This window comes from Erpetoichthys calabaricus, chromosome 15 (assembly GCF_900747795.2).
Source record: "Erpetoichthys calabaricus chromosome 15, fErpCal1.3, whole genome shotgun sequence".
NCBI classification, from domain to species: domain Eukaryota; kingdom Metazoa; phylum Chordata; class Cladistia; order Polypteriformes; family Polypteridae; genus Erpetoichthys; species Erpetoichthys calabaricus.
In genome coordinates, this window is record NC_041408.2 from 61,211,996 (window position 1) to 61,224,100 (window position 12,105).

The window sequence follows — 12,105 nt, forward strand, 5'->3', positions numbered from 1 at the left end:
GGAAGCAGCATATAAAGGGGACTTATTCTAATACACCTTGACTAGGTGAGAATGAAATGTCCACATCTGTCTTGTTCTAAAGTGTTAAAAATTCAGTTATTGAGATTCTCAGAAGTCATGATCACTTGTTTCTAAAACAAAAAAAAAACGTGAACTGTAAACTACACATATTTGAAACTTGGAATTTGCATATTTCATAGCACAAGATCTAACCTTTGACCAGTTACAAAATCCACACCATGTAACAACTCATTGAAGTTCAGTCTCAAAACGATTTGATCACCCATCATGTACTAGCTGTAGACAATATACTGTAATAACTTTAAACCTACAAGCATTTTACTTTGTTTGACCCAATTCTACACCCCATTTCCTTCTACCCTTAATGATTAATACTCATTTCAAAGACAGTTTCAGCTGCAATGCACATACATTTGCTACTGAAAGACTTTAGCATGATCAATATAACCAGTTGCTGCCATTTGTCTGTAATTCCAAAAAAAGTTTGAAGATGTATCATTATTGACTGTCTATATATAAGATGATTAAATTTAATTTTACTTATACATATATTACAAAATGATTGTAGCAAAAGACTAAAAGGGTAAGCACTGAATTTATCTTAAAATTGTTTAACTACAATCCAGACCATTTTTATTACATCCAAATATGATACAGCAAATATATTAATTTACAATACATACTGAGTTCACCTGGCTGTCCATTCTGAGCCTGTAATGTTTCAACAGATTTTAGGAATTTTTGTTCACTTTTCAGCAAATTAATTTCTTTAATCACACGATAGTAATGACCATCAATGAGGCTAAAAATCCACACCTAAAAGCAAGAAGTATTGAAAAAACATTACATACAGAAGCTGACCGTCTAGTGTTCTACTTTTGCAACTGAAGTACTATACTCTACTTCCCAATTCTAATGTTCAGAGTGTTTTGTACTATTCTTGACTGGTGTCAGTCTTTGAAATGCTATTGTGTCCATCAGAGCCAAAAAAACAAAAGAATAGTAAAAAAATATGTGGGAGAAAAATGTATGATGAATCAAATTATTGCAGCTAGTAAACCCCATCTTGGTAGTAAATTCTCCATTACACATACAGTACACATACAGATATAATTTCAATTATGATATACTAGCCTCTCATGAATTGTGATTTTGCCACTTTAAAGATTTTATTTACTGGAAATATAAATATTTTTTATCAAAGTAATATAAATGAAATTTTTAAAAAGTGGCAAAACAAAACATAGTGTGAGAAGAAACAATATACTTAAATGAAAATAAAACAAAAAACCATGTAAGAAAGAGGTAAAAGCACTGTTAATTGTATAGTACCATATTATGTTTTTTTACTTTCAGTAATTTTTTTAGACAGATGTTACCAATGGTATTTTAAACAACAAAATAGTATTTTGAAAAGGTGGCTACAATAGAAAACAAATATTAGGACTTTTTTATTAAAGAATATTAATATATATTCACTAAAGAGTCTTTAAGCCTTGAACTAATGTGTTGAAATGATTCTCAACTATAAAAAACGTGTTTCTAACATGTTAGTGCCCCCTGGTGTATACTTTATTTATGTTACAATAATTCCCATTCCATTATAACATTATGAACAACAGTTTTTTTTGTTTGTTTGTTTTTTTGATAATATTAAAATTAGGCAAATAAATGTAAAAGGTTTGTGTGTATGTATATATATATATATATATATATTTTTTTTTTTATTTTATTTTTTTTTTTTATTTGTATAAAAAAGTTTTTATATATATATATACTGTATATATATATATATATATATATATATATATATATATATATATATATATATATATATATATATAAATAAACTAATATATATATTAGTGTCTATGTTTATCTTACTGGCTTCAGTACATAACTTTTAAAAATAAAAAAATAATAAATACACAAATTACTAATAGAACCTTCTATGAAAAGATCAAATTGGTCAAAGGTTAGATATATGTACCATACCTGGCCATTACCAGATCCAACAATAAGCTGTCTGCTTTCTTCATGAATACATAGACTGAGCAGTGGAGAAGCTAGAAGGGCATAGTATACCACACAATGAGTAATTAATACAAGAAGGGAAAAAAACTGAATAATTGTATTTAAAATATTAAAGCATATAAATACCTGATAAAATAGATGATTTATACAACAGTTCACCACTCATTTGATTCCATACCTAAAGAGAAATATTCATCAATATGCATAAACAAAGAGTACATTCTCTTTCAAATGCAGTTAAGGACCATAATTCCCACACCACTAAATGTTTTTTTCCTTTACTGTTAATTTCAAAGACACCATAGTTGTCATTTTTGTGTTTTTTTTTTTTTTTTTTTTGCTTTTTGTTGCAAGTTTGAGATGCAGGAGGCAATGTAACGCATCAATAACCCCAGTAAGGACATCAAAAAGTTTAATTACAGCATTTGTTAATTGCATTGGTTTTATTTTTCATAACACAAATCTGAAGTAAAGAAATTTCAGAATTTTGGAAAGAATCCCAACCATATATGTTCAAAATGGTAAAATAACAAAACAGAAAATGTTTTATTTCACGTAGGGAAAAATAAAGAGAAAGCTAATAACACAATAAAATGTTTAGAGTTCATCCACTGTCAAAATGTCAAATTTGTAACAGTACTTACAAGTATAACATAGGTTGAAATTTTAAATAACAACAACAACATGTATGTATATGGCACACTTTCATACAAATAATAGAGGAGTATTTTCATATAAATACTGTACTTTAAGTTTAAATACAGTACAGTTTTATTCTTGTTGAGCATTGGATTGGAGGTAATTAACAAAAGGCCCGTTTAAATGGTTTTGATTGTCTGTTTATTTGTCCATTAAATTGGTATTAATAAAAAACATCCCATCTAATTGACATTAGACCCAGTACAGAACTATTAGCATATTCCTGCCTGACTGAAGAACACTGATAATGTTCATTCAATGAACTGATAAACGCTGTGACTGTTGGGGGCCAGAATAAAAGTCCAGAGGAGCTAGATTTATTTATGGAGTAGCAGAGATTTAAGGGATGTTACAGATTAGATGTCAGATGAAGCCAAAGTTGGTAATAATTAAAGTTAAATTGTAGAAAAAGAAGATATCTAAATTTAAAGCTGTAAAGAAAATCAGATTCAAAACCAGAAAACTCTAACCAGAAGACTCCTCAAACAAAGTTTTTTTCCTTACATCTTTCCCTTAATTTACAAACAATGTCAGAGCACATCTTAACGTGGGAAGCTATATGATATTTCATGTTGTGTCACACCATTCATACAGTACCATAACAGTCAAAAACAAAATGATGGCACCCATATAATCAAAAAAAACTCAAAATCACAGCTGAAATGCAAACAATAATAAAAAAAGAATCCATTTAAAACAAAATTATAAAACAGCGTTGAAATAACTGCCCAAAAAATCAACAAAATTAATTAAGAAAGCAAAAAATGTATTATTCAAGTAATCCTGACAATAACAAAGTTCTCAGTAACAAAAAAAAACTGTGTGTGAAATATGTAGATTTTATCAGCTTTTGCACTGATGCCAAAATATTTTCAGAACCTATACTACTAGTTTCCAGCTTTAAGTAAGTGCTTTGAAATGATATATACTATTGCAATGCGCTATAATCAGTACAACCTGATTTATTCAACACCTGAACAAATTTTCTGCCCACAAGTAAACCATCACCATTACACAGACAGACAGACAGACAGACAGACAGACAGACAGACAGACAGACAGACAGACAGACAGACAGACAGATAGATAGATAGATAGATAGATAGATAGATAGATAGATAGATAGATAGATAGACAGATAGATAGATAGATAGATAGATAGATAGATACTTTATTAATCCCAAGGGGAAATTCACATATATGCATATGTGAAAGTTACAGGGCTACTGTACTTGTAGAAGTGAAGAATCTAAACCAAGTGCTAAAACTGTGAGATATGCTAATTTCCAAAACATTTTATGACAGATATAAAAGTAGTTTATTATATTGTACTAGATGATGGTCATGGAAATTTCATCTGCTGTATAAAACAAACTGTTTAAAACAAATTTAAGGGAATGTTCTTCAGTTTAACAGATTAATGTGTTGCTTTGGTGGGATGATATAAGAGCCATTGAAAACCCAAATCAGTAACTGGGATGGCACAATAGCTCAGCATTTACTTGTGAGTTTATCACAACACCAGCTGTGCTACCCATCTAAGACAGGTTGAAATCGAAGTAATCAACGTAGACCTCAGCTTTATCATTTTTTGGTGCACAGCATGTAATACATATGCAGAGACCAGTGATATGTGTGCGTGGGTCTGCATGGGAGGAATACAAGTGTGTGTGTTTGATTGCGAGGGAAAGTGTGTGTGCATGTCTACAGAGGTGCAGGTTAGGGGTAGATGTATGTATGTGTATCAGCAGGGGCAGATGGACTTCACAGCTCTGGGGAAAAAGCTGTCTTTCAGTCTGCTGGTATTTGTTTTTATGTTTCTGTACCGCTTTCCTGAAGGCAGTGGTACAAACAGTCCATTTCCAGGATGGGTGAGATCTGCAGCTATACATTTGGCCCTCTTCTGCACCCTTCCAGCATATACAGAGTCCAGGTCTAGGAGAGGACTTCCCACAATCCCCTGTGCTGTTCTCACCACCCGTGCCAAGTCCTTCTTGTCTGTGCAGCTGCCGTACCATACTTACTGACCTTCTCATTTCTAAGCAATTTTATGATATCCCTGTATTTGAGTGACATGGATCAGAGTGGAAAGAATCAGATTAATGGCTAAATGTTTGAAGCCAATTATGGATCTTTCCCCCAGCAGCTCCAGGCTTGGTTACTGCGCAATACCTAAAACCAGATTAAGACTCCCAGCTGTCAAAACACAAACCCTCAAAAACCTCACGACTCCCACCAATCATATGCATAAACTCACACACTATGAACAGTACTTATGTCAATTATAAATCAAGTATAAGCACTAAAGTAGAAAAAAAAATCAAACATTTTACATTGGGACATCTTCACCTTCCTTTTTTTAGGTGCACATGCATATAATGCATAAGCACCTACTGTGACTGCCATGTCTGTCTATCTGTCGACATGAAACAATTCAGCCCCCTGTGGACCAGTTTTGTTAAAATGTGGTATGCTTTTTCAGTAAGCAAATTTGTTGAGAAAGATCTGTTTTTGTTTAGAAATCTTGAACAGGTCGCACTGTACAGTTTTAAAACTTAAAAATCTCTCATCTAACTTAAAATGGAGAAACGTGCAACTTCAAATACCAATTAGCATACTGTCCCAGTTTTACCTTGATAGCAGTTACACCAACTTGTATATTTCCCTCTTTTTCACCTCCAGTAGTCACTACTACTGCAAACAGATCCCCAATAAGATTTAATGAAAAACCAACAGACGCCATACACCATGCACGAGTAAGAAGTCGATGATTTAATTCTTAATATGTAAGTTAAATGATCTTGCTAACCATAAAGGTATAAAATGCAAGCAAGGAAAACAAAAGATTATCTACAAGTGAATGAGCGTACATTTCTTCATGCATACTTTAAGGCCCTTTTGCAAGCAGAGCTCCAAGGTGTGCATCCAAGTTGTCTTAATGGTAGATCCAACCATGGCAAAACCAAATCCATAAATACACCTGCCTTATTATTTACTTAACACCACAGTGTCCCTTCTATGTTCAGTATGGGAAACAAACTAGAGTTAAGTTACCTTCTAAGCATTAACACCTCTGAATTCTACCTGCACAAGACAAATGCAAACATACTCCTTTCACAATCAAGGATCCTTCAGCACATATTGATCATTGAGAAAATCAGATAGTGTTTTCACTTCAAGACAGGCCCACAGCTTTATTCCCACGATACAGTACACTGTATCTTGTTGAATTTCTGTTTTCCTAGTTCCTTTCAGGCAATATATACAACCATCCATTTTTTTTTTTTTATTTTGATACAGGAGCTACTTACTATCAGGAATTAGAGAGCAAAGAGTCCAGAATGCCAATTACCAAGAAAACTAAACCTTTTCATTTTAACTAAGAATATAAACTTTATGGGTACAGACACTGACACGACAGAAAGGTAGAAACTGGAAGACATGAGAAAGAGACCCCTTTGAACATTACCATTTTATTTTATAAACTCTGTTGTGAAACACAAATCAGTGGAGTCAAACGCCAATTTTAATCCTGATTAAAATGAATGCTACTTTTTTTATCACAGTTTCCTCTGCAGGGGTGCCTCTCTTTGTTTGGCCTCAGACATTTTTACTCTTGGATGTGGATGTTTAATCAGCAGAAAATATGATGTCATACAGTTTAACAGTAAATTCAGCATGACAAGCGGCACCAAAGAACTGCAATCTGATCTAGCTCACTGTGCTTTACAGATATAGTAAGTAGCCAGAGTGCACTGTATGCAGCTAAGGCAATGAACTTAAAGAAAAAAGTTAATTACACTTAAAGCATTTTATTAAGTTCAAATCAAATCCAAAAAACATTTGCTAAATTGATTTTAAAATTTTTCTCTTGATTAATGTAATATCTTGGATTTCAACTACTCATTACATTAAACAAATTTCCAACAGAAATTCATTTTGTCATTGGCAGACATGCAGTCACTAACAATGATACTCTACCTTAAACGTTCTGTCTTCTGAAACTGACACAAGTATTTCTGGCTGCCAGGAACAGAACTCTGCTGCTGTCACTGAACTTGTGTGACCCTCTAATACAGATAAAATCTCCTCTTGCTGGGTAAAAAAAACACATTAATTAATTATAGTGTAGTGAAAGGTTTATTGGCAGATTTCCACAGTATTCTCAGGTTTGAGTATAAAATACATAATTAAAGCACATCTGCAGATTATCACTAGGGACCTCTTATACATGAGGATATGAATCAGTCATCCTATACACATGTATTGCATTACATTATAGACAATAATATTCCATCTATCCATCAACTGCCTAATCCAGATACAGGTTTACAGGGGGCCATTGTTTAGGCTGGTAGAACTGAATGCATAGCTGGAACATGGTGTAAGTGCAATATATTGCAAATTTACTCATTCAATCATGTATCATCAATTAAGAGCTGCAAATCAACCTAAGATATATGTGACATTGGAAAAAACGCAAGTACAGGCATGGGATGAAGCAGAGAGACAGTAGGCTGAACAGCTGAAAGGCAGAATTACTAAGCACTGTGCATCCATCAGCGATACAGAAATCGGAATACTGTACAGCACCTAGGAAGTGGGGATCCTCCCATCTCCTACATTATCAACAAATGGGGTGACTTAGTAAGGTGATAAATTACACCAGAGGAAAATCAGCCTTATATTTACAAAGAGTTGGAACACCTCTTAAATCTCAGAATTCTGACTTTTCCTTTCTAGAAAATTGTTTAAAGGTTTTCAATTATTCGTTTTGATTTGTCATGACGCATGCCATTTTGCAAATCAGTAGAAAAAAATTCTTATTGTTAATTTACAATCTGACACAGCAAAACATGAACATAGTTTTGAGGGTAAATACTATTTCAAGGTGCTGTATTTTTCTTTTCTAATTACACAAGATGTAAAAGTAAATTATACTTTGGCAGAACAACAGTACCTACAGCCCCCAACGATTGAATTTTCAATACCAAGAACATTCATCAGTTCAATTTATTCTTCTTAAATGTATTTACACTTATGATCCCATTGTGCTACAAAATAACTACAAATGTACTACAAGGGAAAAAATAAACATCTGATACTTTGAGTAGTGCAGCAATGTTAGTATCTACAATCTTCAAATGCTTCCCATCAGCCATTCATTGCACTTCCTGGATATCTTTCTTCTTTGCTACCTGATGGCTACTTTGGTCATCATCTTCAATAAACTGTCTTTCCTAACTTCACAATTTTGTGGCTAAGTACTTGGTCACCATGTACCTGGAGTAACATCTTACAGTGTGTCATTCCTAACCCTACCCTTAACCCTAATTTACCATGATATTGCAAAACTTTATGTGGGCCCATTGCTTAAAAGTAAATATTTTGCTTAGCTGATGCACACCTTTCTTTCAAACTCACATCAAAGCACATATGAGAAACTACACATTACTTACTATAGATAGAGCTGTTGCATCAATTTACTTAACACACATGTGCCAATGGCTTGCAACCGTAAGAACGAACTTACTGCTGATGATAGCAAAATTATTTTTGAATCTGCACACGCTGCCACCACTTGATCACCTGGGCAGAAACTTAAGTGCTGTATGTGTCCCAGACGGGTGCCAATAACAATTCCTCGAGGTAACACACCTGAAAAGATTAGTTTAAAAAGTTAGAAAAGCTATATTTACCAAAAAGTAATGTATGTAAAGCAATTGATAACACAGTAAATTATTTAAAAGAGCATGAATGATCAAATAATAACTTAGGATGGAGTCCAGACTATGCATTCAAATACACTAACTAATTTAAGCACAAGTGATGTAGATATAGAACATGGCTGGGTAGAGTCTTAGAGAAAATTACATGTATTCATCATTTTACTAGGAAAACTAAATACACATTTTCACTTAAAAAGGTGGAATAAAACAATGAAAATAAAAATATTTTGAAGAGGAATCCACTACTGGAAAGTGCAAGAGTGGCAATGCATGTGTCCTCCACATTTAAAAGCATTTGATTAGGCAATTGCATGGTGTGTCTAGATGGAAAATCTAGGTGGAAAGAGATCGCCAGCGACAAGAGCATCAACCTTAATGTTACAGTACAGGATGCTGTATCCCTATAGAAGAGATACAAGAAAGGCACCAAAAACAAAAGAAAGAGAGTCTCAGAAAGAATCTGAGAATATCCATATAATGCGGAAGAGCAGATGATGATTTTATTTTCATTTTTGTTTTGATTTGATGTACTTATAACACACAATATAGGGTAATAAATATTTTTACAGCAAGAGTTGAGGGCCTTAGATTATAAATAACCAGAGAAGCAGGTGGAGACCTTATTTGAATAGCAAATACAATGAGTCTGCTTAGGTTTTGATTCACTATTATGCCAAAATAGTGTTGACCTTCTAGTAAACTTTAGGCTTGACTTTGTTGTGGAATGGATGACCTTTTCTAAACATCTGGGGCCTCATGTATAAACGGTGCATACGCACAGAAATGTTGCGTACGAACGTTTCCACGCTCAAATTGCGATGTATAAAACCTAAACTTGGCGTAAAGCCACGCACATTTCCACGGTACCTCATACCCTGGCGTACGCAATTTCTCCGCTCGGTTTTGCAGACTGGCGCCACCCAGCGTCAAAGCAGTGCTACTGTTCCTGTGTGGTCACCCTTTCTTTCTTAGATCCACATTCCTGATGCGGCTTTATAAATACACTGAAACTAACTGCATATTGTTTATTAGTGTAATGCATCTGATTGTAATTAACCTGCAGCAATATAATGGTCCAGGGAATAGCCATAGTATTCCAAATACCATAACTGCTTTAGCGTTGTTACTCTCACTGCATCTTCTTCTTTCAGCTGCTCCCGTTAAGGGTTGCCACAACAGATCATCTTTTTCCATATTACTCTTACTGCACCACTCGGAGTATTTATATCACTGTATCTGAGTGGGGAATCACAGCAGCAGCTAATTGGAAAGAGAATTATCGGTATACAGCATGAAGCAGACGCTGCCTGAGCCACGGCAAAACGTTTCAGAGACTTTCCTGTACAGACTTCGCGGTTTAGAAAAAGTTTCATCCCAAGAACTATAAACGCACTCAATCAGTCCATCAAGTGCTCTTTGTAGAACTGTTTGTACTTATAAGTACAATTACCTCACTGTAAACTTGCACTACAGTTACAATATTGCACAACCTGTGCCACTTTATAAAGCGCGTATTTACATATGATGACAATATCATTTTTAAGATGAAATGCAGAAAAATATGTTGATTATATTATACAGATAAAACTTTAACTTCATTTATATAATTTGTATTGTTAATAATTAAACATGTAAGGACACGGTGCCGCAGCGCTAGCTAGTTCAGGGATTGTTCCTACATTGCGTTGTATTCTTGCTGGTGCTGACGCGACACTGGAAGGATAGACGGATAGAATAATTAAACATGTACTACGAAGATATTTCAATGTTCCTTTAAAGTTTTAAGAATCAGCGTTCTAAGCTTACAAATGGCTTCACATCTATGACAGAGCTGATTGTGTGGCGATTGGGTATTTGGAGAAAGAAAAGTAAGGACAGGAATTGGAGGTTAGTATGTTTGAAAGACACAGTACTTCTGTAATAAATTATTTCATCGAAGGTCATGCATGGCGCAGCAAGCCTCTTGCGTGAGACATGAACAAGCACTGTGCCACCGTGTTCCCATGTTTAATAACATGCTTTCATTCCTATCATCATGAAAAAGATACCACGTATACATCTCAGTATTTTAATTATTCATAGAGCTGTAATATCACGAATGTAATGGATTATGTGTCCTGTCGGAGAAAGAGAAAGCCTGTTTAAGAAGCAGGTAGTGATTCACACACAGAGCACATATAAGATCAAATACAGAACAAAGCGTTTAACGTGCTACTTTAGTTACAATGGGATTTGAGAAACTAGTAAATTAAACGATTTTAAGATGAAGTTTATGATGTTCTACTTTAAAGGCAACATAAACTACGTGATTAAAGTGGAAATTTCGAGATTAAAGTTGACATTTCGTGCTTTTTTCCCACTGTGTGCCTATTTTTTTTGTCTGTACCCTAATAAGCTTTCATATGACACTCAGACGGTGGGCTACAACTCACCTTTTCACGGCGACTTTGATATGTGACTTCTTTTTTATTTCGGGCACTGTGCGACTTTGTGAACTTGAGCTTTCGAGTTTCTCCGACACTCTGTCTCTCGATCAACATCCTTCTGTTGATTATACCACTGTTTAAACCAACAAATAGTACGTTTTTCCTTTGCCTCCACTTGGTATTTGCTGAAATTCTTATATTTTCCCCCGTGCTTTTCCCATTGTCTTTTCACAGAAGGCTATTTATATTGATTTGCATATTCAACGAGGCGTAATTCTGGGAGGAGTTGGGGCGGGACAGAAGGTGCATGCACATGCGTTATTTTTCACGCTGATCAGGATTAATGTAGCGGAAGAATGTGGAGGTTTACGTACGTACACATTCCTGCATCTGGATTTTTCTGTGCGTATGCACATTCCCGCTTTTGTGCTTATGCCATGTTATAGTGTGAGTTCTACGCACGGCATTATACATGAGGCCCCTGGTCTCACGTTCCATCTATCCATTAATTTTCAAACTGACTTTTATACTAGTTTATCTTTCATATTTTGTGTTGTCCATGTATGTTTGCATCAGTGCTACCAAGACAAATTCCTTGTACATGTGAGTGTACCTGGCCAAGAAAGTGAATTCTGATTCTGACTTACTCCAATGATAGGTTTATGGAAGGCCACAGTAGCATTGGCTATAAAGGAAGAACCAGCCCTGGACTGAATGCCAATGCATTCCACTTAAAATGATGTGTTCTATTGAACAAAACTGAAACAAACTCCATGGAAAACAAATTACTTAATTATTTAGATAATAACCAGTTTTCACCCCACTATATCAACAAAACAGCAATCCACAGTGACTCTGCTCCTTCAGTTGAGCATCTCAGTGTACCAATGGAATCATACAGAAGGGTTTCATAATATCATATAATTCCCTGCTGTTGTGATTGCATTCATTTGCATCTTTGTAGCAATTAGAAGCAGTTTGCTGCAACTGTATAATAGAATACAGACTCAACATGCAGTTTATGCGTGATATGTACCCTATCAATCTCATGGATGAATTAGAATGTTCTAGAATCTCAACATGATGCATGTACACAGTATACTTCAGAACTTTGCCTTTATGAGGTGATAAGAAGTATTATTTCAGAGTGGAACCTCGTCACGACCATAATTCATTCCAAAATTCTGATCGTAAAC

At 34.6% G+C, this 12,105-nt stretch overlaps 1 protein-coding gene across 2 annotated transcripts in view; it reads right to left on the reverse strand.

Annotated features, from left to right (window-relative positions):
• The window catches only part of wdr27 (WD repeat domain 27), a 284,536-nt gene that overhangs the window by 261,467 nt on the left and 10,964 nt on the right, over positions 1-12,105 (reverse strand). For both annotated transcript variants that reach the window (XM_051919351.1, XM_051919350.1), the window contains exons 4-8: positions 8,288-8,412; positions 6,736-6,849; positions 2,182-2,233; positions 2,017-2,087; positions 705-837 (exon numbers count right to left, since the gene is read on the reverse strand). In XM_051919351.1, the coding sequence (XP_051775311.1) occupies positions 705-837; positions 2,017-2,087; positions 2,182-2,233; positions 6,736-6,849; positions 8,288-8,412 (495 nt within the window). The remainder of the gene's footprint in view (positions 1-704; positions 838-2,016; positions 2,088-2,181; positions 2,234-6,735; positions 6,850-8,287; positions 8,413-12,105) is intronic.